This window comes from Crinia signifera, chromosome 12, assembly GCF_055691185.1.
Source record: "Crinia signifera chromosome 12, ASM5569118v1, whole genome shotgun sequence".
NCBI lineage: Eukaryota > Metazoa > Chordata > Amphibia > Anura > Myobatrachidae > Crinia > Crinia signifera.
Genome location: NC_139228.1, coordinates 52,169,020 through 52,195,281, shown reverse-complemented (window position 1 = coordinate 52,195,281; position 26,262 = coordinate 52,169,020). Strand labels below are relative to the sequence as shown.

Below are 26,262 nucleotides of genomic sequence, written 5' to 3'. Positions count from 1 at the left end.
CTTTTGTGTTCTGTGCCTACTTAAACCTACCTCTCAACATTCAACAGAAGGGAAGAGGGACTCTTTGCACGGTCAAAATGTTAGGGGCATGGCCTCACATCAAGGGGCGTGGCCTGTTGCCGCAAAGGGGGGTCGGGCCAGCAGGCTCGTGCCTGGAAAGGGAGGCTGTGTGCCGCCGCTAGGGACACGTTCGTGAGATGAGGATGTCATCATCTCGCAAGTCTTTGTCCATACCTCCCAACTGTCACGATTTTAGAGGGACAGTCCCGATTTTCGGGTCTTGTCCCGCTGTCCCACCCGCGGCAGGCATTGTCCCGCTGCGGGGGGTGGCAGTTGGGAGACCCCCCCCAATCTAGTAGAATAGACGCTGTGCGCATGCACACAGCGTCTATTCTCGTATGAAAATGAGGTTGCGGCTAATTAGCATAAGCTGTGCCCTCATTTGCATACGCCCCGCCCCCTTTTCGGACGAGTGTCCCTGAAGAAAGTTGGGAGGTATGCTTTGTCTGCAGGCCCAGCCGCCCACCGCTGGTGATCAGGTGTGGTTCCCGGTGGCGCGGTCTCTCACTCTGGTCCGCATCCTCCTCATGACAGTTTCCGAGTCCTCCTGCCATAATTGCTTAGGTAATGCAAGCAACCCACGTTCATGTACAATGGCAATCAATGAATGAAGATGTGTGATATATAGAACAGTAAATGTAATGGACAAAAAGGTTATTTTAGATTTTTAGATGTCTGTATTACAGAGGCCACGGCCACTATTCTGAAGAGGCCACAGACATTTTACAAGGCCACGCCCGCTTTTGCAGGCACATTAGGGTGAGGTCTCCAGAAATCGATGATGAGTGAGGTGGCAACCCTACATACACCCCCAGTATGACTCCGGCCTAACGCTGCCCCTACAACCCCCTGTGTGACTCTGGCCTTAAGCTGCCCCTACAACCCCCTGTGTGACTCTGGCCTTACGCTGCCCCTACACCCCCCCAGTATGACTCCGGCCTAACGCTGCCCCTACAACCCCCTGCGTGACTACGGCCTTATGCTGCCCCTACAACCCCCTGCGTGACTCCGGCCTTAATCTGCCCCTACACCCCCCAGTGTGACTCCGGCCTAACTCTGCTCCTACACCCCCTGTGTGACTACGGCCTTACGCTGCCCCTACACCCCCCTGCGTGACTCCGGCTTTTAGCTGTTCCTACACCCCCCTGTGTGACTACGGCCTTACGCTGCCCCTACACCCCCCTTTGGGACTACGGCCTTACGCTGCCCCTACAACCCCCTGCGTGACTACGGCCTTATGCTGCCCCTATACCCCCCTGTGTGACTCCTGTACAGGGAGTAAACACGTAGATCAGTGTAATCTGTGACCGGTCACCTTCCACAGATAGCAGCTGACTGAGGCCCCAGTAACCTGATCCATGCACTAAGTATAGTCTGGGTGATATCAGCTACAGCATTGTCTGCCCGCTGATAGGCTGACACCTGCAGCGTAGTTTCCCCGTGTACAGTGCACCTGGCTTCTGTGTGTTTGGGCTGCAGTCTCCGTAGGTAACCAGCTAACCTCAATCATCTGCTGTTGTGTTTGTAGTCATTGTGTGCTGTGCATAAGCATCTGTAAACATACAGCGTTGTTATAAGCTACAGGCTACAAACCTTCACAGCGACAACCGGTACTGGCTTATGTGTCATAGTGCTTCTGTGTGACTGTGTATACACATTGTGCTGTGGGCATTGTTCTAATGCAGAAGAAAAACAGACAGACACACCAGGTGCCCTGCTCCTACTGAATGTATCATTACTGGTGTCCGCAGCCTCTAGGGCTTTACTATGTAGCGAGTGGAGGGACATTTACATTATATAAGAAATAAACGTCTAATATTTCATAGGAAATAGGTTTCTTTAAAACTATGCAAAACTTTAATTATATGAAATGAGGACTTTACACCCAGTTTGGGTATAAGCCAATATAAATATATGCATGCCTCTGATGGGTTTATAATCCCTGCAGCAGGGTCAGATCTTCCCACAGATACAAAGCTAACGCTCCATATTCCAGTTAGTAGCTTTCAGTAATAAAATCCGCCTTGATCCGTGTGCTGCCTGACAGGTTATACCACCAAGCGTGGTCAGCCAAATATAGGACGTGATTCAGGGTTGTAAGCAAAGGGAAAAAAACACACACAACTGGGCAAATGCATGCTGCACTGCAGGTGGGGCAGATGTAACATGTGCAGAGCGAATTTGAGAAAATTCAGAAAATATGTTGTTTTACACTTACAGTTTCTACATAGCTTTACATGTAACACTGTGTTCTGTGCATGAGTTTCAGCTTGCAGTCCAGGTCTGTGGGTGTTGCTGTAGCTGGTGGGGTAACACCCTGCTCTGTGTATGAGTGCTAGCTTGCTGTCCAGTGCTGTGGGTGTTGCTGTGACTGGTGGCATAACACTGTGTTCTGTGTATGAGTGCTAGCTTGCCATCCAGTGCTGATGGTGCTGCTGTGGCTGGTGGGATAACACTGTGTCCTGTGTATGAGCACTAGCTTGAGGTCCAGTGCTGTGGGTGCTGCTGTGACCGGTTGGGTAACTCTGTGCATGAGTGCTAGCTTGCAGACCAGTGCTGTGGGCATTGCTGTGGCTGGTGGGGTAACTATGTTCTGTGTTTTTGCCAGGTTCTGTGAAGCTTTGCAGCCTGTCCTGCGGTAACCAGCACATCTGGGCCTGCGACACCAGTGGAGTGGTTTACTTCCGAGTGGGGACTCAGCCGCTGAATCCCAGCATGATGCTGCCTGCGTGGATCATGATTGAGCCCCCAATTCAGGTAATGGGAGGGACCTTGCTGGATTCTATCGGGGCAGTTACAATTGCATAAAGGACTCCAATGAATCCCCGCCCCCAGTGGGCAGCTTGCTACTAGTAAATGATAGACTGGCTGTGTACCATTACCAAGTTGAGGCTGGCACCTCTCAGATAATGACATGTCTGGAATGCAAAATCCTATTCCCATATATAGTGATCTGTGTGCCCAATCTCCTATATGTAATGTATCTCCTTGTGTGCACTCACACAGACTGAGAATAAGCCTCAGGGCTACACAGAGGAACATTAGCCCAGTGTTCTCATCCCAGCTTGATCCGTGTAAATGCCGAGTACGGAGATATCACACGTGATCATGTGCAGCCAGCAGTGAGCGTTCCAGACTGTGTGTGTGCAAATTGTGTTCTAAGGCTGCTGAGTGACCGTGTGTCAGAGCAGCTTACAGGTTACTGAGAACAATATCCGGTTCATAGGTCGGCACCATGTGGTCAAGACATCGACATTTAAAATTGGAGGCATTACAGTATTTTGTTGTTGTTTTTACAACGTGGTCCACATGGTCTGTGGTTGGGAATAGTAAGCTGTGGCCCGGGGTGTTCTGTCCTGTATCTCGGCCTGTATGACGCATCCGCTGCAAGTGGCAACACTACATGAGTAAGGGGGACTCTTATTGGGGAAGGTTCCACTGTGGCCTAGTCCGTGTACTCTCACCTCTCTGTCTGTTATAGGACCGTGGGCAGACACCACACGTCAGGTCACTGCCAGCCAGTCCTATGTATTGGTTCAGATGAGAGCTGACAGGACTTGGTGCCATTTACGGCTATAGAGTTTTCCATTCAGAAACAAAACATATGGTCAGACTGATGCTCTCTTGTAGGAGCTGCTGTAGGATGTGGGTTCTATCTCTGCATGGAAAGCACTGTGATACTCCTCCTGCATAGAATCTTAGTAATGATGGTTTGCCCAGGACAATGTGATGTGAGGAATGGAAGCAGAGTCTGTATTTGCATTGCTGAGCTGATTGTCTCATAGAGGTCTGGTCTTCATCCCCTGAGAATCCACAGAGATGTGCCAACATACTTTCCACATGACCTCCGGCATCATACCTGGCTGTCATCTAATATGGGAATCTGCAGCCGCGTCTGGGAGAACAGATTGTACAGACACATCCAGTACAGCCTCTAATGGTGCGGTTACCAGCCGGGTATCCACCATGGGGCCTGGGCAGGAGTAACAGGAGGGAGTATTAGGGGCCTGAGCAAAAGTAACAGGAGGGAGTATTAGCAGCCTGAGCAAAAGTAACAGGAGGGAGTATTAGCAGCCTGAGCAAAAGTAACAGGAGGGAGTATTAGGGGCCTGAGCAGAAGTAACAGGAGGGAGTATTAGAGGCCTGAGCAAAAGTAACAGGAGGGAGTATTAGGGGCCTGAGCAGAAGTAACAGGAGAGAGTATTAGAGGCCTGAGCAAAAGTAACAGGAGGGAGTATTAGAGGCCTGAGCAAAAGTAACAGGAGGGAGTATTAGAGGCCTGAGCAGAAGTAACAGGAGAGAGTATTAGGGGCCTGAGCAAAAGTAACAGGAGGCAGTATTGGAGGCCTGAGCAAAAGTAACAGGAGGGAGTATTAGGGGTCTGAGCAAAAGTAACAGAAGGGAGTATTGGAGGCCTGAGCAAAAGTAACAGGAGGGAGTATTGGAGGCCTGAGCAAAAGTAACAGGAGGGAGTATTAGGGGCCTGAGCAGAAGTAACAGGAGAGAGTATTAGGGGCCTGAGCAAAAGTAACAGAAGGAAGTATTGGAGGCCTGAGCAAAAGTAACAGGAGGGAGTATTAGGGGCCTGAGCAGAAGTAACAGGAGGGAGTATTAGGGGCCTGAGCAGAAGTAACAGGAGGGAGTATTAGAGGCCTGAGCAAAAGTAACAGGAGGGAGTATTAGAGGCCTGGGCAGAAGCAACGAGAGTATTAGGGGCCTGAGCAAAAGTAACGGGGGATTATTAGGGGCCCGGGCAGAAGTAACAGGAGGGAGTATTAGGGGCCTGGGCAGAAATTACAGTAAAGTATTAGGAGTCTGGGCAAAAGTAACAGGAGAGATTATTAGCTGTCCTGGGCAGAAGTAACAGAAAAGAGTATTATGGGCCTGGGCAGAAGTAACAGGAGGGAGAATTAGGGGCCTGGGCAGAAGTAACAGGAGAGTATTATGGGACTGGGCAGAAGTAACAGGAGAGTATTAGGGGCCTGGGCAGGAGTAACAGGAGAGAGTATTAGGGGCCTGGGCAGTAGTTACAGGAGGGAGTATTAGGGGCCTGGGCAGTAGTTACAGGAGGGAGTATTAGGGGCCTGGGCAGTAGTTACAGGAGGGAGTATTAGGGGATTGGCCAGAAATAACAGGAGAGAGTATTGGGGGCCTGGGCAGGAATAACAGGAGAGAGTATTAGGGGCCTGGGCAGTAGTTACAGGAGGGAGTATTAGGGGATTGGGCAGAAATAACAGGAGGGAGAATTAGGGGCCTGGGCAGAAGTAACAGGAGAGAGTATTAGGGGCCTGGGCAGAAGTAACAGGAGGGGGTATTAGGGGCCTGTGCAGAAGTAACAGGAGAGAGTACTTTTTTGGTTTGCCCAATAAAGATTTGCCGCATGCTGCTTCTCTATTACATAGGCCCCTAATCTCACACCATCTATAGTCACCATAGTGACAGAAAAATAACCTGGGCCAGTGCAACAAGGGTGTCTTTATTTTTTTTTTTTTTTTGTTTGCTTTATTTAGGGTAGCAACCTCCGACTTCTATTTCGTGTTTTGTAACTTTGCAGTGTGTTGTGAATAACCATGGCAACCACAGTCATATTGCACAGGATGGCGTGAGCAGCCCTGTGTACTGTACAATTCTCCCTTGCTTCACACACATCTACCATCAAACTCATTGCTGAGTGGTATCTGTGTTAGGCTTTCCCACATCCAGTGAGATAGAGAATTTTTGAAAAGTAGGAGTAGGACGACCACTAACAGCGGCTATCGGATGAATGCTTAAAATAGGGTGTGGATCGATTTATCGACCACACTTGGGTCGACACCGTTGGGTTGACATGCAACTAGGTCGACATGGTTGAAGGTCAACAGGTGTCTAGGTGGACAGGGGTTTAGGTCGTGAGGTCGACATGGGTTTTTTCACTGTTTTTTTACGCCCTAGTGTATGGTAGGGCATGAAATACCGCCTGTCGGCACATGTCGGCTCAAAAAACTGAAAAAAAAAAACCATGTCGACCTAACGCTATGTGGACCTGTCAACCTAGTTGCATTGTGGCCCAACGGTGTCGACCTAATGACTGTCGACCTAAGTGTGGTCGATAATACGACCTTATACCCTTAAAATGTATTTATTGTGATTGCTGCTTATGGTGGAACTCACATAATTACCAAGTCATCTGATTCTACTCAATATTTATATAGATACTATATGTGGTATGTGAGCCAATCACAGCAGCTTGCCTCAGTCACACCCCCATGCTATTGGTGCCACCCCTTTCCCTTACAATGTGTTTTTTGTCGCCTGACACCGTCCTGCTCAGTGAACCACTTATAACATTTGTTTTTTTGTTATTTTTCGCAGCCTGTAGGGTTTAACCTGATCAATGTATATTCTAGTCCAAGTGACAGCATGCTGTGGACGCTGGATAACAAATGTAATGTGTACGTTAGAGTCGGCATCACCGAGGAGATGCCCGTTGGCACAGACTGGGAGCACGTTCCTGGTAAGTGTTTATTTATCTGCTTAGCCTCCTGCCCCGTGCAGGGTAAAATATTTGTCTAAAAGGCTTCATAGATATTCATTTTAAAAATGTTTTCCGACGTGGGAGAACCCCAGAAGACTTAAGAAATAAACGTTTGCTCATCTGAGGGGAAACACACAGTGGAGGCTGCAGATTCCATAGTTACCAGCGACATCACTGAGTCACGTTGTTGCTGGTCGCTACTGAGTTGATAATCTGTGCATTCTGTACGCATCCTCTTGGAGGCCATAAGAGAAAATATGCTCACCTATAGAATTCGTATAGGGGGAAGATCTACATCCAGGTGGTTGGTGCACATTACAAGAATCTTTAATCGTTGTCCCATCGCTTGATTTGTACAATCCATAGGCTTGCAGGCATGTCAGCTGGTTGTGAGCGTGAGGACAGTCTGGGCTCTGTGCCCCAATGGTGACATCGCCAGGCGCTACGGAATCACTGAGAAAAACGCAGCTGGCGACTACTGGAAGAAAATCCCGGGAAACATGTCATGGTTAACAGGTAGTCCTCATTCCCATGTGCCCAAAGAGGATGACTATACGGTTGGAGCCAGCCCTATCATTGCCTCTGGCGCGCTACGATCCGGCGGGTGGTACGCATTGCCGGCAATGGGGATAGTGAGCGGCAGATGCATGCACGCCGGACCCCGGCGCACAGTGGCAATTGGCACGCCGGGGACAGAATGAAGGAGGCTGGCTACATCTGTATGTCAACATGTTGACCTCTACAATATTGCGGGCTCCTATATGGATGTTGGTTAGTACATGGCCTTTTGCAGCTGTGATTATAACTGCGTCCGAGTCAAGTTGTTTTGTACCCAAAGGCAATGGAAGTCATTTGGGTCTTTGACAGTGATGTAACAATGCAGCAGACAGGTGATCTTGTCTTTAGCTCTGCCCAGCAACTAGTTTGTGGCTTTATGTCACATAGACCTGTGTAATAAGTGGCGTTTCCGATTTACTTTGTTGCATCGCATGTCACAGCAGAGACTGCGCCGCGGCCCCTCTACTCTACTGTGCGACTGTTCTCATACTGACTGCTGGTCTCTTACAGTGACTCCGCAGGATGAACTCTGGGGTGTGAGCAGCGCCGGTTCCCTTCTCCAACGCCTCACAAAGACCTACAGCCACCACCCCAACATTCCAAACAACCTTCTGGCGCACTCGGACTTCGAAGACGAATGGGAGGTGATCTGATCGCCCGTAATAATGGCTGCTACACCCGTGTGATTGTCCATAAGCTGCTAAACGCCTGTGTAGTCTTTATTACTACTCTTTGTCATTTACAAAGCACTTTGCCTGGTCCAGAGTATTTCCACGTTCCTGTGTCCGTGTACTTGGAATCACACGTCGTAACACAGGCCTATACACAATACAGTCAACACGTTCTTAATCTGGGGTTTAACATATCACTAATACTGTTGTAATGGTAGCGGACAGGGAATCTCTCATTAGTTTTGGGATATTTGTCCCCCTGTGGAGTCGGAGAGATCTCCTGTAACCGTTTACCAGGGGAGAGAGTTACAAATACTGCTGCAAATAATATTCCGCAACCCATTCTCAGAAATGTTCCCCATTGTGACTAGAAGAAATAGGCTCTGAGAATAAGAGATTTATGGAACCAGCAGATGTTGTCCCATTGCCTGAGCTGACCCTAGCGGTGTACCGGCATCCGCTGCATTGTACTAAGTGGGATTCATCCTGCCTTACGGTCAGCACTGCTAATGCTTGTTACATTTATAGACCACGCCCTCATCACCCTAATCGTCGCCTCTTAGCACTTCCAGAACTCTCATACTGTCCAGCACTTTACATAATCTTTATTCTGCCATTGCTGTGTCACTGATACGCAGCCATGGCAGGACAGCATTGTAACCTTGGCACCCAACTAACCCCTCCCACGGGTGCCGGATGGGGTCAAAACACCAACAGCCAGGTTCCCCATGGCCACCTGCTATTTTCCCTCGTGGGGGTCCACGACCCCCATAGAGAGAGAGAACAGAATAGGTGGCGAGCCCGCAAGGGGCTTAGTTGCGCTCACCATGCTGTCTGGGTCCGGCCAGTCGGGATCCCGACTGTCGGACCCCTGAACCACACCCCCTCCCACAGCGTAGCCCTCTCCTAGTGCCTAACCATTGTCATAACCGTTGGGATGCTGCTGTCGGCAATCTGACTGTCAGGGTCCTGCGTCGGCATATAAATGTATTCCAGCACATTGTGATAGCCATCGTTCTCAGCAATTCCTAGCCATGCCTTTAGTTATAATGTTCTGCTATTGTGCCAGGTGGGTTACACTGTAAAACAATGGTCACACCCAGATTGTATCTGCAGTTAGCGTAACGGGCTGGGCTCAACCACCCACATTTTGTTTACAGTGACGTTAAAAAAATTTGTTTTTATCCTGCAGTTAATATTGGTACATATTCAGCATAAAGGTGGGGTTATAGTGGATACAGATAAGCTAATTTATTATTCAGATTCTATATGTCTAGCGTCACTCATACTGGGTCAGATGCACTAAGCTTCAAAAGTGATAAAAGAGAGAGTGAGAAACAACCAGCCAATCAGCTCATGCCTGACATTTTTCACACAGTCTGTGACATGGCAGGTAGGAGCTGATTGGCTGGCTGTTTATCACCCAATATTTTATCACTTTTGAAACTTAGTGCATGTGGCCCTTAGGCTGTTTCTTTTAACAGTATTTTATTATTGTTGTCTAAATAAAATCCTAATGTTATTTTGCATTGTGTGCTGTTATCTGTTCAGGTTCCTGCTGCAGCAATTAGATGTTACTGCACACTAATAAAATATTTGCCGCATATTCCATTAAAACACCCGTTTTCGGGGGAATGCCTGCAAATGTTAAATGTAGCCCCAACATATGCTGCGGTTTATCCATTTTACGAAAGAAATTGTCTGTTGGAGATATGACGCTGTCACTTACCAATCTCCGCAATGTGAAGATCCTGCGTTTGGCCCCCACAGCGAAAGCCATCTAAAGAGGCGTCGTTCTGCTGTAGCCAATGGGCTAAACCTCACACTGCTAATCTGCAGTAGTCCCCACAGGTCAAATCGCACATGTGCATGAGGTCTGAAAGAGACTGCTGATGCGGCCTCTTCGCTCCGAGACACATCGCAGGAACGGAACTCTTAGAACCATGGAGATACCCGTGAAGGTTTATTTGTTGGTAAAACGTGTAAGACACCATGTCATTGGTAATCTGCAATGTTACTGAAATGAGCAGGGAGGGGGATAATGAACTGTATCTTCCATGTACTGTTACTAAGCAGTGTTATCTGTACACAGCAGCTCAGGTCTGTCCAATGAGCAAACCACGTGCTTACATCAGAGTGATATAAGGAGCGATTCAGGTTGGTTTTCAAAAGCAAACTCCTCCTTTAATGGTCAAAACTATGCTGCACTGCAGGTGGGGCAGATGAAACGGGTGCAGAGAGAGTTACATTTGGGTGGGGTATGTTCAAACTGAAATCTAAATTGCAGTGTAAGAATAAAGCAACCCTGCACAGAAACAAAATAACTCCCCCAAATGTAACACACTCTGCACCTGTTACATCTGCCCCACCTGCAGGGCTGCATGGTCTTGTCCATGGGTCCTCAAACTGCGGCCCTCCAGATGTTGTGTAACTACAAATCCCAGCATGCCTTGCCACAGTTTTGCTATAAGGGAGTGTTAAAACTGTGGCAAGGCATGCTGGGATTGGTAGTTTCACAACATCTGGAGGGCCGCAGTTTGAGGACCCATGGCTCTTGTCCATTAAAGAAGGCGCTTGCCTCATAATGGGGGAAATTTACTAAGATGTGTATTCTACTTCAAATGTGATGTTGCTTTGGGCAACCAATCAGAATCTACTTATATTTTTTTTGCACCATTTAGAAGATATTTTTCATAGAGATATATGATTTTGTGGTTGGGGTTAAGTTATCAAACTTTAACCCAACTACAAGGATCCTGGCGCTTTTTCTCCAGATAATATATAATTACTTCAGCTGCTGCAGGTATCTTGTGAGTAAACCTGAACTCACAAAACAAGAACAAGATTTTTGATACTCTGCACTGCTGAAAATAAATTTATGGTTTCCTTGCACAGCGCCCATCGCATCGTATACCATAAGGCATACAATGATGGTATGCGATGCAACGCAATGGCCCCCGATGTCATACAATTTTAAAATTGTACACCATTGTATATGGCATACAATGCCATACAATGCGATGGTATACAATTTAGAATTGTATAAGTACCCTAATGGGTGCTTTCAATGTTAAATGGCCCCCCTATAAGATTATTAATTGTATAAGCACCGTAATGGGTGCTTACAATGTTAAAAGCACCCCCACTATCAACACCAACCCGAAGCATGGCGAGGGGCGGCGGTACGCGTCCTCCAACCTTTTCATACCCCCACTATCCACGTCGGCGTGGAGTTGATTTTAGATAGTGTGGCGAGCCACCAAGCCCGAAGCGTGGCGAGCGGACGCGGAATACATGTGAAGTAATAAGCACGCCACACTATATAAAATCAACTCCACGCCGATGTGGATAGTGGGGGTATGAAAAGGTCGGAGGACGCGTACCGCCGCCCCTCGCGGGCTCCCCACGCTTCGGGTTGGCGTTGATAGTGGGGGTGTATTTCACATTATAATCACCTATTAGGGTGCTTATACAATTTAAAATTGTATAGCGGCTTATATAATTTGTAATCGCATCGCCTCGCATGCCATATGCCCGCATGCGATGCGATGAGATGCCATACAACTTAATATCGTAGGCGCCGTGCTAGAAAACAAGTACCAAATTTATATGTAGGTCTGCTGATTAAGAATGATTCTGGACACACTGTTCAAGTTTAATAACAATTTTAGGTACTTATGTATTATCTGGACTCCCATGTTAAATGCACCCCATTTTTTCATACCCCTACTATCCAACTACGCATGGAGTTGATTTTATATAGTGTGGCGAGCGCAGCGAGCCACCGTGCACGAAGCGTGGCGAGCGGACACGGTCTCATAAGAAAACCGGGAGCCCAGATATTACATAAGTACCCAATTTTATAGCTTTAAAATATGTATCACATAAATGCAATATACACACACAATGTAAACAAAAAAAATATAGAGAATATACCTAAAATGTAACCGGTTAATACGAAGTAGCACTTAATAATGGGGTATCTCCAGATGATTGAAATGAGATAATATATTTGGGTATTTGCAGCAGTTCAATAAATGACAAATGGTATCCGCTAACTGCAGGGTTAATGAGCCGATAAGGGTAGACTAGCCAGTCCTTTTTGCTTACATGCTAAAAGGACTGGTTATTCTACCCTAAGTGCTACTTCGTATTAACCGGTTACATTTTAGGTATATTCTCTATATTATTTTGTTTGTTTATATTGTGTGTGTATATTGCATTTATGTGATAGATATTTTAAAGCTATAAAATTGTTATAAAACTTGAACAGTGTGTCCGGAATCATTCTTCATCAGCAGACCTACATATAAATTTATTTTCAGCAGCGCAGAGTATCAAAAATCCTTTTTTACCCTTTTGAAGATAGTAGACAGGATCTGATTGGTTGCCTATAGCAACATCACATGTGAAGTAGAATACACATCTTAGTAAATTTCCCCCAATGTGTACATCACAGCCATGGTTCAGCTTTCTTATCCACACTCCCGTGTCATTCATGGAACAACACGTTGTGGTGTGATGATTACAATGAATGCAGATAGCAGATGTGACAATAGTTTATGTTGTGATGTGCGCAGTACGTGCGGGAAGCCTCCTTTCCTCCATGTGTCACACTGATAAGTGGGGCCGACGTTCCTTGTAACCATGTGCCATTGATATGCAGCACTGTCAACATGCTTATCTGCATATCATACACACGGCACAGACCATCATTCATTAGTACTGAAGACAACAAGATTCCTGTTCTCAGCGTCTACAAGAAAAACATCAATGATATAATTCTTGGTAGAGGTCTGCAGGGCTCATCCTGAATAGATGGCAAGCCTTCTGGGCTCATAAGCCATATACTTCCTGCAACTTAAGTTAGGGGGCTATTTATCATTAAACTAGTTACCAGCATATCAAAAGAACAGAACAGTGATGTCAGCTGCTGTATGCTTGAATTGCTCTGTTAGGCGTCATCTAGTGGCTGTTGGTGTGCAAAACACGTAAACTCCCCCCAAGAAGGTGAGGAGCTGAATATGCCTTTTCTTATATAAGATATATGCAGGTTTCTCCTGCCGTCCATCTCTGGGTACACCTGCAACAGCAGCAGGCTGGTGTGATCCGATTTCCCAGCCCTCGTAGTCTTCCAATAAAAGATAAAGTTGTTCTATTGTTTTATTCATCCTGTCAGCAAATAAATAAGATGCACAGAGGAAGGTACAGCAGTCACCCCTGCACACAAGGCCTAGTGTACATTACTGTCACCCCAGCACACAAGGCCTAGTGTACATTACTGTCACCCCAGCACACAAGGCCTAGTGTACGTTACTGTCACCCCAGCACAGGAGGCCTAGTGTACATTACTGTCACCCCAGCACACAAGGCCTAGTGTACGTAACTGTCACCCCTGCACACAAGGCCTAGTGTACATTACTGTCACCCCAGCACACAAGGCCTAGTGTACATTACTGTCACCCCAGCACACAAGGCCTAGTGTACATTACTGTAATCCCAGCACACAAGGCCTAGTGTACATTACTGTCACCCCAGCACACAAGGCCTAGTGTACATTACTGTCACCCCAGCACACAAGGCCTAGTGTACATTACTGTAATCCCAGCACACAAGGCCTAGTGTACATTACTGTCACCCCAGCACACAAGGCCTAGTGTACATTACTGTCACCCCAGCACACAAGGCCTAGTGTACATTACTGTCACCCCAGCACACAAGGCCTAGTGTACATTACTGTAATCCCAGCACACGAGGCCTAGTGTACACTACTGTCACCCCAGCACACGAGGCCTAGTGTACACTACTGTCACCCCAGCACACGAGGCCTAGTGTACATCACTGTCACCCCAGCACATGAGGCCTAGTGTACATTACTGTCACCCCAGCACACGAGGCCTAGTGTACGTTACTGTCACCCCAGCACACGAGGCCTAGTGTACGCTACTGTCACCCCAGCACACGAGGCCTAGTGTACATTACTGTCACCCCAGCACATGAGGCCTAGTGTACATTACTGTCATCCCAGCACACGAGGCCTAGTGTACATCACTGGAAATTGCTTGTCAGTACGTTGTAATTACTTCCTAGTCCTGCTACATATTAACGCATGACTGTGAGATAGTGCAAATATCATTACCTGAGAAGTGTATACTCCTAGCATGGACAAAGTCCCCTCCTGGGGACAGCACCAAGTCCATAATGCACCTTTATATCAGATTACACAGCATTAGCCCACTAGTTGCAGGGGCATCTAGCATCTCCTGTACTGCCCTCGCTGTAATACTGACACGTCTTCCTGTACAATGCTTCTGATAAGCCTGCTCTGTCCAAAACCAACCAATCCATAATTACACAGGTGGGCCCAAAGGCATGGATCCCAAAGTGTAATGGATGGTAGAAAATTTACTAAGACCATAGTACTATTTCAGATAGGATGTTGCCATGGGCAACCAATCAGAGTCTATATATTATTTTCTAGAAGGTGCTAAATAAATAAGTAGCTTCTGATTGGTTGCCCATAGCAAAATCCCATCTAAAATAGAACTCCCGTCTTAGTAAATTTACCACATGGAGCATATAGATGTATAGTGGGTGGTGTGGACATGGGGTGGGATGCACTAAGCAGACATGTCCAACCTTGGCCCTCCAGCTGTTGTGAAACTACCAGTCCCATCACTCATTGCCACAGTTTTGGCAAGGCATGTTGGGATGTGCAGTTTCACAACAGCTGGAGGGCCCAGGTTGGACATGCCTGCACTAAAGTGAAAATGTGAAAAAAAAAACTTACAAGTTTTCTTCCTCCCAGCATGCCCCGAGGCCGGCACCATCCCTGCGCATGCACATCGGGACTCCAGGGGTGAAATGTAATAGGATGAGAGATTCAGAAAGTGAGAGATTTGGTAAGAAATCTCCAGTTTTTTTAAAGTGGCAATCATTGACACAGCAAAACCAGTGTGATTTTGCTGTGTCAATGATTGCCACTTTAAAAAAACTGGAGATTTCTTACCAAATCTCTCACTTTCTGAATCTCTCATCCTATTACATTTCACCCCAGGTGTCACAGATTTGCCAGTGCATCTCAGGGAGGGAACTAAAGTACACAGTGCCGCTATTGTATGGACGAGAGAGATTAATTTACAGAGCCTGAATTCGGTATTAAGCCTTATAGCGCACACATACATGTAACTGATATGATGAAGGTCACTTTAGTGATGCGTGTTGGGGAAATAATGCATGGAGTGTTTCCATTTACTCAGCAGAGGTGACCTGTACCTCTCCAACTGCTGAGGAACTACAAGTCCCAGTGTGTCTGACCCTGCAATAGGCCATGTTGCATACAGTTGAACAGAGCTACAATATAGAAAGCTGATGTTTGTACAATGCCATATAATTGCTGCCAATGCAGAGGAGTCTGTGCCCAATAGGCTATTGTCTGTGCCCCAGTGACTCCTGCCACATAGCCCAGGCACTATAGCACAGTGCTTTGTGTCTTCTATCTCCGCCCTGGCTGCTGTAAGGCCAGGGGTCTCAGGCACTGTGGTAGGGAGATCTCCTCTAGCACCTCAGGAAAACGGTCAGCGGGCAGGGCCCTCAGTAGGCTCTGCATGGCCAGGGTGCCCAGGTTGGGGGGGGAGGTGCCAGTCAGCCATCTGTACAGATCCTGCCCCAGCAGCTCCTGCCAGGCTCCACTCTCCTGCTGCAGCCGGTGCCGGGTGGAGGGGGGCAGCCCCCCGGGCATGTACAGGAGCAGGGAGTCCAGGCACAGCCGCAGAGGGCGCAAGTCCTGAATAGCGCATGCCCGGATGAGCTGCAGAAGGCAGTCCAGTGGGGTGTTGCCACTACAGTCCGTGGCATAGGGACAGGATCCATGCCCCAGCAGCAAGGTCAGGCACTCGGCTCGTTGCAGCTCACATGCCAGGTGCACTGGCGTCTTTCCACCCTCCAGCCGCTGGCAGCCCCGCCGGTTGATGCAGGCGGCCCGGCTGGCGACTGGGAATGTTCTTAGGGTGTGCAGGATCTCCCGCAGGATGTGCAGCCGGTCGTAGCGTACAGCCAGGGGCAGGTGTGGGGCGGCAGCCTGGCAGCAGCTGAAGCTGGGGCTGGGCACGGCCAGAGCGTCCTGTGGGAAGTTGCGGAGCAGGTAGACGGCGTACGGCTTGTGGTCATGGACCAGGGCGTAGAGCAGAGCCTCAGAAGGTGAGTAGCAGCTGACCCGGCCGCCATCCTCCCAGTGCAGAACCTCCATCAGCCGCATGTCCTCCAGCAGCCACACTGGCAGCAGGTCCCGCACCGCCTGGTAGAAGGCGAATGACGTCCGCTTACATTGTCTCTGGGACTGGTAGTCCGCCGTGCCGGGCATCAGCAGCGTTGTTCACATGGCCCGGAGCCCAGCTGCTCTGCTCCTGAAACGGCAACAGATACTATGGTCACACCTCCATATAGGGTGAGTCTGTACACAATGCTGCATATGGGGGGGGTCTATATATATGTATATGTAAATAAGGGTGTCTATACATACTACATTCCACATATAGGGGTTGGGGGAGCTATGCACATGAGGCATATAGGGTTGGGGGAATGCACTTAAGGCATATAGGGGTAGGGGGGATATGCAAATAAGGTATATATAAACCACATACTGTAATTACACAAATGTGTTTAACTAAAAAAGATAACTAGCAAAAGTTCTTACCCTAAGTAACTTGCTGTCAGCAGCAGCACTCTAAGGATGAGTGCACAGCAGCACTGATAAGAAGACCCTGTGTGATCATGTGCTGCTGTATCTCTGCTGTCAGGGGTTACCACAAGGGGGAATAATGAGAGTAGCCAGCAGAGACTCCTGAGCAGCTACAGCATATAAGAGACTGTACACATACTGCCTATAGGGGTAGAGGAGGACTATGCGTATAGGGCACTACATATCGGGTGCCCCTACATGTAGGGGAGACCATGTACACAGCGGAAGGTTGGGACCAGGCATGCAGGTGTAGAGGGAACTGTGCATATAAGGGTGGGGGGGAACTGGGCACATAAGAGGGGGAAAGTGCCTACAGAGGTAGGGGGGCTGGGCCTTTATAATGGGACCTCTGCCCTGTATGCCACCATACTTACCCTGTGTATATAGGAGTAGGGGGGCTGTGTATATAGGGGTAGGGTCGGGAAATGCACTGTGTATGAAGGGGGGATTGTATATATAGGGGTAGGGGGACTGTGTATATAAGGGTAGGGTGGACTGTGTATAAAGGGGGGACTGTATGTATATAGGGGTATGGGGGGGGGACTTTGTATATAAGGGTAGTGGGGACTGTTTATATAAGGGGACTGTTTATATAAGGGTAGGGGGAACTGGGTAAATAGGGGGGACTGTGTATATAGTGGGGACTGTGTATTTACTGTAGGGGTAGGGGGGACTGTATTTGTAGGGCGAAGGACTGTGTATATAGGGATGGGAAGACTATGTATATAAGGGTAGGGAGACTGTGTATATAGTGGGGGCTGTGTATATAAGGGTAGGGGGAACTGTGTACATAGTGGGGACAGTGTATATAGGTGTAGGGGGGACTGTGTTTGTAGGGGGGAGGACTGTATATAGGAGTAGGGGGGACTATGTTTGTAGGGGGAGGACTGTGTATATAAGGGTAGGGGGGGACTGTGTATATAGTGGGGACTGTGTATATAAGGGTAAGGGGGCCTGTTTATATAGTGGGGACTGTGTATATAGGGGTATGGGGGACTGTGTTTGTAGGGGGAGGACTGTGTATATAGGGCTAGGGGAGGGACTGTGTTTGTAGGGGGGGAGGACTGTGTATATAAGGGTAGGGGGGACTGTGTATATAAGGGTATGGGGTACTGTGTATATAAAGGTAGGGAGGACTGTGTATATATAGAGGGGACTGTGTATATAAGGGTTGGGGGGACTGTGTATATAGTGGAGACTGTGTATATAAGGGTAGGGGACTGTTTATATAGTGGGGACTATGTATATAGGGGTATGGGGGACTGTGTTTTTAGGGGGGAGGACTGTGTATATAAGGAATGGGATCATTCGTCAGACTGCATGTAGGTCTACAAGCATTAGGTCTACACCATTAGGTCGACTTGCATTTAGGTCGACCTGACTGATGGTCGACAGGGTCATTAGGTCGACTTGTGTTAGGTCGACAGGTATAAGGTCGACAGGGTCATTAAAAAAAATATTTTTTTTTTCAAGCGTCGACAGAGTCAACATTGCACCGCATCCCCTCGCATGGCTCGCTGCGCTCGCCATGCTTCGGGCACACTATTTTATTCTCCCACCACGCCCTAGTGGATGGTAGGGCATGAAATACCGCCTGTCGGCACATGTCGACTCATAAAACAGTCAAATGACCCTATGTCGACCTTTTGCCTGTCAACCTTCCCCATGTCGACCTAATGACCCTGTCGACCTTATAAAAGTCGACCTAATGACCCTGTCGACCTTAGTCATGTCGACCTAAATGCATTTCGACCTAAATGCAGGTCGACCTAGTGGTGTAGACCTAATGCTTGTAGACCTAAATTCTGTAGACAATATGACTGTATCCCGTATATAAGGGTAGGGGGTACTGTGTATATAAGGGTAGGGAGGACTGTGTATATATATATATATATATATATAGAGGGGACTGTGTATATAAGGGTAAAAGGACTGTGTATATCGTGGAGACTGTGTATATAAGGGTAGGGGGGTCTGTGTTTGTAGGGCGGAGGACAGTGTACAGTATATAGGGGTAGGGGGGCTGTGTATATAAGGGTAGGAGACTGTGTATTTAGTGGGGACTGTGTATATAGGGGTAGGGAGGACTGTGTTTGTAGGAGGGGGGCTGTATATAGGGGTAGGGGGCACTGTGTAGTGGGAGGACTGTGTATATAGTGGGGAATGTGTATATAGGGGTAGGGGGTATTGTGTTTGTATGGGGGAGGACTGTGTATATAGGGGCATGTGGGACTGTGTATATAGTTGGGACTGTGTATAGGGGTAGGGGGACTGTGTATATAAGGGTAGGCGGGACTGTGTATATAGTGGGGTAGGGGTGACTTTGTATAGTGGGGAGAGACTGAATGTAGGGGGGGGGACTGTGTTTGTAGGGGGGAGGACTGTATATAGGGGTAGGGGGGCTGTGTAGTGGGGAGGACTGTGTATATAGTGGTAGGGGGTACTGTGTATATAGTGGGGAATGTGTATATAGGGGTAGGGGGGACTGTGTTTGTATGGGGTAGGAGTGACTGTGTATATAGTTGGGACTGTGTATATAAGGGTAGGGGGGACTGTGTATATAGTGGGGTAGGGTGGACTTTGTATATAGTGGGGAGAGACTGTGAATGTATGGGGGAGGACTTTGTATATAAGGGTAGGGGGGACTGTGTATATATAGTGGGGTAGGGGGGACTTTGTATATAGTGGGGAGGGACTGTGAATGTAGGGGGGAGGACTGTGTATATAGAGGTGGGGGGGGGGGGACGGACTGTGTTTGTAGGGGGCGAGCACACAGACCAGCACACGGGACAGATCGCTACATGACCGCTCTCACTCACCCGCGTCCTGTGCTGTCAGCTCTCGGCTCTCCCCGCTGCTTTCTTTACAGCGCGTCTCTCTGTCTCAGGCTGTTCCGTCACTTTATCCCCCCCAGGGCTGCTCCCGTCTCCGGGCTACCCCGCCTCTCTCCGCCGCCTCCCCCGCCTCTTGCTCCGGCGGACACTGGCTCCGAGCTGTCGGCACATTTATCCCAGAGTCCTGAAGGTCGTCAGCACCGCGGAACTGTCCGCCCAGCGTTGATTGGCTGCCGCTCGCACCCCTCGCTCCCATTGGCCGAGGCACACCCCCCTGCAGGCTGACGTCGCCAGGTGGGCGGAGCAGAGCTCCAGCAGTGACTGTCAGACCGGGCTGTTCTAGCTGCTGGTGTCTGCCGGTGTCGAGAGAAACATCGGCTAAAACCATTGTGAAGCCCAAAACATCGGTTCTATATGACCGATGGTGACCGATGTTTGTGGCTGCAATAGTAGTGATTGACTTCGGAACCCAACCATCAATTGGTGGCGTGTGAATCCAACACTGAATCCTTCGATTTGATGGTAACCGATGTTAACTGACCATCGCATCAAAATAATTCGGTAGAATTATATATATATATATATATATATATATATATATATATATATATATATATATATATATATATATATATATATATATATATAATTTGTGCATGCACAGTGGCTGGCTGGGTAGGGGACCATTTCAACACCATGAAATGTTTACAATATGATGGTGGCAAACATCGGAACACCGTCATCGAATGTTAAAACCACTGTCATTGTATCAAAACGTGATGACCATCCCTAGCAGACTTCTGAAGTTATATCATTGTAAAGCAGGCGGTAACTGGCGTCACTGGTTAAATGAGCTGAAAAAAATGGGTAAAAACTGGGGTGCTGGATCTTGCCCACTTGTCCGGGGCCTCAGAGTTCCATGCGATTTTCTGGAGCCTCCCGGCAGTTTCCGGACAGTAGGCAAGTATTGGACAGCACCAGACACTACTGTGGATGTGCAAACCATCAGAAAAATATCACAGCGACCCTTTTTTCTAAGGATTTCAGCAGCACCATGGATGGCATTGCAGGACTTTAGAGGGCCAGACATAGCAGCTCAGGGGGACCCACTTGGCTGCAAGGAGGTTGCACACAGACTCCTATATGGCTGCCCACATATAAGTGGTGGGCTCGCAGCTGCCGGGTCCTACCGCAGCATGCCGCGGTATGACCAGACAGTGGGACTGTCGGATTCAGAGGCGTAACTCTGGGAGGCAATGGAGTCATCTGCCGCCGGGCTCCTGCTCCCAAGGGGGCACCTCTCCTCCCCTGCAAATTTAAATCAGTTCATTGAAAGCCTTAAATATCACTTCTGTGGCTGACTTCCCCTCCTAGAAGGACCATAGACATTACACTCTCTTTATTTTAAACATAACGTACATACATAATTACACACATGCATACATATATTTATATAAGGTGCTGTGTGTGTGGGGGGGGGGGGGGCACCAATATTTATCTTGCTTCCGGGCAACTGGGGCGAACTTACGCCACTGGTCGAATTTCATATGTATGTGTTCGCACAGGGGAAGATTTATTAAGCTCGGTGAAGTGATAAAGTGTCTGATTTTTATCACCGGCCAATCAGGTCCTACCTGTTATTTTTAAAACCAAGCCTGTAACTTCACAGATAGTAGCTGATTTGCCGGTGATTAAAAAAACAGACACTTTATCACTTCACCGAGCTTAATAAATCTGCCCCACAGTGCGGCTGTGCCTGTTCTGCCAGATCCGGCCATGCCGCTGTATGTGACCCTCACCTTCCTACTTGCGACCAAGCGGATCCCGTTTGACCACTATATGTGGCCCAAGCCTAAGTATTAAAAAAATTGGAGCTGTGTGGGCACTCTGGGACTCAAGGGCACTGCATGTGCCACTGAGCCCACCTACTCTCAGTGGATTGTGTAAGGTGGCACAGTAAGTGCGCTGTACCTACCAGCCAGTAGCTCAGGTAGCTGCCGTCCAATGGGTGAGTGTTTCTATTACAGAGAAGATGGCTCCTGCGGCATTACTACTATGGAAGATGCAGCAGCAGCTGTATATTCTGTATATGATACAGCTATAGAGCCAGTCACAGGCAGGGCACAGTACATCTACAGTAATACTGGATCATTGTCACAGCCCACTAGGGAGGCCTGGTGTCATAGCATACACCGCTATAATACCCCTTTACACCAGCCACGACCCAGGTTATTGCCGCTCCAGTCCGGGCCGGGGCTTGGTGTAAAAGGGGTAAAAAAAATAATAACCCGGGACCTGTTACCTGGTGACCGACCCAGCAAATGTTCAGGATCGGACACGGGGCTTCCCAGGAGTCAGGGGCCGTGTAAATTGGTAACCCGGGTCATCCGACCCAGGGACCCATTTCCTTTAATAAGGTATCCCCCACCTCCAGACCGCAGCACCCTGAGGTCAGTCCGGAGGTTGGGCAGACGCTGCGTACAGCATCAGCTGCTGTCTGCGGTACAATGCAGACAGCAACAGAGGTCAATGGATGCCTGTGTGCACGGAGACTGGGGGCAGCCCAGCAGCTTACCTGGGTACTGGGCTTGCCCCCAGCGTGTCGGTCGGCGGTGCGGGGGTGTCGGTCGGCAGGTTTCCCGGTGCTTGGAGATGATGTCATGTCAGCGCCTGACTTCACAGGCGTCGCCCGCCCGTTATAATGCCGGGGGCCCCCGGTGTAAAAGGGAACAACTGCCGGGTTGCACCCGGGTCCAAAAACCCGGGTGCGACCTTGGTAGTTTTGGTGTCAAAGTGGTATTAGAGTAGTGTGCGGTGGGTGTGGATTATTAGTTCAACAGTATCTAGGTGGACAGTGAATATGTCAACTACTATTGGTCGACAGTCAAAAGGTCAACATTTGAAAAAGGTAGACGTGGAAATGGTTGACACCAGAAAAGGTTGAGTATAATGAGACACAGGGTACTGTGGAGGCATCAGGTGCGGTTGGACGAACCATAGGGTCAGTTAGGTGGCAGGTACAGCAGTGCTTCTGAGTGTCACAATCAGGGGGTGTGGCCTCTACAAAGAGGTGTGGCTTTGCAGGGTGCTGCACCTGAGGGCCTTGCCTCTCGTTTGCTGACACCATGCCTTCCAACTTGTGATATTTGGGCGCATGGCCTAGTCCCCATTTTTGACGCTGAGGGGGTATGGCCAGTGGTTCTTTGAGCTGCTGGCCAAGCCCCCAGCCCCTCTGTCTCCAGGACTAGATGCTATGCGCACAGCATCTATTCACCATCGGGCAGGGGGGACACCCAACTGCCCACCACCACCATGGGACACTGCCAGCCCCAAACGGGATGTAGGACAATCCCAAAAAATGGGACTGTCCCGCGAAATTCAGTAGAGTTGGGAGGTTTTCACTAGTCCTGATTTTACTATAAATATTAGATTTGATCCTGGACCACCACCCAAAACACCCTGGCAAGAGCCTAGCGCCTCCCCAAGGTGCCTAGGCAGAAGGATTGGGAACACTGATTAATGCACAGAATCACACTGGTGAGCGCAGGGACACCAAAACCTCAGGATTGAAGTCCATTCTGGTTGGACCGCGGCCTGTTAGCCTGTCTGTACGGTGACCACGCACGTGAGTAGTGAAAATGGGTTATCCGCATTTACCAACAAGTGATATTGAGGTAGATGGGGATGCAGTTTAAATCCCGGCGGTCGGGATCTCGGCGTTCAAAATCCCGACGCCGGAATCCCAAACGCCAAAATCCCGACACTTTCTCCCCCCCGTGGGTGTCCACGACACCCTCGGAGGGAGAATAAATTAGTGTGCCAAGCGTAGCGAGGCCCCGGGCCCGCTGCGTGGCGAGCGCAGCGAGCCCGCAAGGGGGGGCGATCCACGTCCCCCCCTTGTCGGGATTTCGGCGTTCGGGATTTCGGCGTTCGGGATTCCGGCGTTGGGATTTTGAACGCCGGGATCCCGACCGCCGGCTTTTCATGCCGAATCTGGTAGATGTATGAAGCAGTAATAAGTGAGCCAGAGAAGTGGCCCATAGTAGCCAATCAGCTGCTCTGTATCATTTTATATTCTGCAAATTATAGATGTTACTTCAGTGCTGATTGGTTGCCATGGGCCACTTCTCCTTTATCACTGCTTCATACATCTGACCTATTGTTCTTTTATCTGATTATTGGGGCGATATCGGCTACAATAAGACTGTGGCCATGTAGCCAGTATTAGAGTGCAGTGCAGGAGGCAAGTATCCCTGTCACTCAGTGATACAGATAATGAGCACTGCTGCCCCATGTCCTCCAGCACATGGGAATGAGCATTGTGTGTCTGACCTTAACATCAGTATGGGGAACATTCCTGCTGTGAGCTGTGATATATTCCAGGCATGTCCCCCCAATGACTTGTGTAACATGAGTGTGACACGTGCCTGAATGTCACATTGACACAATGAGGATCGACGTATTACAGCCTGCCGGGGTGACGCGGGAGTCCTGGGAATTCTCAGTGACATCACTATAAAATATAACACATTCTTGCAGCAATGACAGTAAGCAGCAGTGGGCAATAATAGTGCAAATAATGATAATAATAGTATTTGTCTGCGTGTATTTCCTCTTCCACTATGATTTTTAGCTCTTCCCACTTCTTGCTCTTCTCAGATACATGAGCTTTGCTCTTTGTACCCTGAATGGGGTCAGCCTCCAAATGGTACCTACTGTACCTGCTTGACATCAGCACATTGTACTCTGCACCAGCCAGTGCTGTGCTGCCACCTAGTGGATAACATGTGTATGGCCAAAAACCCTATTAAGAGGAATGGTTTGTGGGTGTTTTAAATATTTGCACATACACTGTACAATGGACCTAATTAAGATCCACTAGCACTGCTGCAAATTTGCAGGCCAGGTGATTATCATTAGACTGCGCAGGCATATATATATACATGCACAAGGCCTTCCTGCGATAAAATTCTGCTGGGTTTTTTATTGCTGGTCGTACGCAAGTGATTGACAGGTTAACCGGCATTTGGGGCTGGTAACCGTGCGTTTTCTGGGAGTGTCAGGGAAAACGCAGGCATTTTAGGGGAAGTAATGTGACATCAGCTTCGCTCCCGATCAGCATGATTCTATCGCACCCGCTGAGTAAGTCCTGGGCTACGCACAGACTGCGCACACTGGGGAATCATTCCATGGTGGCTGCGATATTTTTTGCAACCCCATGTCGATCTTTTCACTGTCGACCTAGACAATGTCGAACTAACGACCTGTAGAACTAACGACCTGTCGAACTAACGACCTGTCGAACTAATGACCTTTCGACATTTTCCTATGTCGACCTAGACACATGTCGACCTTTCCTCATGTCGACCTAATGACTGTCGACCAAATGATCCCAACCCGGTCGGAGGCAGGAGCTGAGGGGTAAGTATTGGTTTTTTTTTGTCTATTTTAATGTGTGCAAGGGCAGCACTTCTACTGGGGGGGGGGGGGATACTGGGGGCATTACTTGGGGAAGCACTACTACAGGGGGCAGCACTACTACTGGGGGCATTACTAAGGGCAGCACTACTACTGGGGGCAGCACTACTACAGGGGGCAGCACAACTACTGGGGGGCATTACTGGGGACAGCACTACTGGGGGCAGCACTACTACTGGGGGCACTGCCAAGGGGTCAGCACTACCAAGGAGGCAGCACTATTACTGGGGGCATTACTGGGGGTAGCACTACAGGGGGCATTACTACATGAGGCATTACTACTGGGGGCATTACTAGGGGAACTGCTACATGTATCATTACTACTGGGGGGCACTAATAATGGCGTGACTACGCCCCTTTCTTTTGTTAAAACCATGCCCCTTTTTGCAGCGCGCGCGCAGTTTCTCTCTTTAGTAGGCATGGGGGGGTGGGGGTTTGAGTTCCGTCACCTCTCTAGGACCACTTTAAGCACTGCCCACTGCCCATACATTTCCAGATTTTTGTTCCCAACAGACAGATTGGACAGATAAATATTTGTGTGTGTATCCAGCTTTCTAGTCCAGGTTTTAAGGATACCCATGCTTGAGCACAGAGGATGAAATCAACTGGGTTGGGATCATATGGTCGACCATAGGAAGGTCAACATTCATTAGGTCAACCAATGAAGGTCAACAGGCCTTAGGCGACACCCTCGTCAGGTCGACATGGGTTCAGGTCAAGAGGGTAATTTGGTTGACAAGCATTAGGTCGACGTAGGGAAGGTTGACATGGGTTTTTCCCATTTTTTTTGTCCTGAATATAGACACTGTCGACATGGACACTGTATTGGTGCACTGCGTCCCCTCGCCATGCTTCGGGCTCGGTGCCTCACTACGCTCAGACACTATTTTGTTCTCCCACCACGCCCTAGTGGATGGTACGGCATGAAATACCACCTGTCTGCACGTCAGCTCAAAAACAAAAAAAGTGTCGACCTTTTCACTGTCAACCTTCCCCATATGGACCCGGTGCTTTTGTCGACCTAAGTAATGAATCTCGACCTTCCTGTGGTGGACTTAGTGACCGTGTACCAAATCAACTTTACCAAAGTATTGCTTGTTATTTGTGCATATACATGGATAGCCTTAACCCTCTGAGTGCCTACAGAATTTGTCAGTATTATTAAAACCTGGACGGTTAGATGCCTTGTGGACCGCGTTTGTGAACACTGCCATAGTGCAGAGGTTCCCAAACGCGGTCCTAAAGGCACCCCAACTGTCCAGGTGACTTCATTAGTAACTCAGTCTGTGTTATTTCACAGATGGTTAAATCAGACTGACTGCAGGTACGTGGAACTCACAGGGTTAAATAGGAAGCTAATGAACACTACTTAATGTCTAATTAAGTTCTAGTTAAGTTCAGGTGTCT

The 26,262-nt window shown here is 48.6% G+C and overlaps 2 protein-coding genes across 2 annotated transcripts in view; one reads left to right on the top strand and one right to left on the bottom strand.

Annotated features, from left to right (window-relative positions):
* The window catches only part of TECPR2 (tectonin beta-propeller repeat containing 2), a 33,420-nt gene extending 24,088 nt beyond the window's left edge, over positions 1-9,332 (top strand). Inside the window, exons 17-20 of the mRNA XM_083167586.1 lie at positions 2,669-2,817; positions 6,412-6,553; positions 6,941-7,090; positions 7,643-9,332. Coding sequence (XP_083023712.1) covers positions 2,669-2,817; positions 6,412-6,553; positions 6,941-7,090; positions 7,643-7,785 — 584 coding nt within the window. The 3' untranslated portion in view covers positions 7,786-9,332. The remainder of the gene's footprint in view (positions 1-2,668; positions 2,818-6,411; positions 6,554-6,940; positions 7,091-7,642) is intronic.
* A 5,503-nt stretch (positions 9,333-14,835) lies between these two features.
* ANKRD9 (ankyrin repeat domain 9) lies at positions 14,836-19,646 on the bottom strand. The gene is made up of 2 exons (XM_083165959.1): positions 19,363-19,646; positions 14,836-16,208 (listed from the first exon to the last, which is right to left on the bottom strand). The coding sequence occupies exon 2, from the start codon at positions 16,163-16,165 to the stop codon at positions 15,299-15,301; it is 867 nt and encodes a 288-aa protein (XP_083022085.1). The 5' UTR covers positions 16,166-16,208; positions 19,363-19,646; the 3' UTR covers positions 14,836-15,298.
* Between the last annotated feature and the right edge of the window lie 6,616 nt (positions 19,647-26,262).

Coding starts and splice junctions, on each gene's coding strand:
- ANKRD9 (XM_083165959.1), bottom strand. CDS start 16,165: ATGCCCGGCACGGCGGACTACCAGTCCCAGAGACAATGTAAGCGGACG.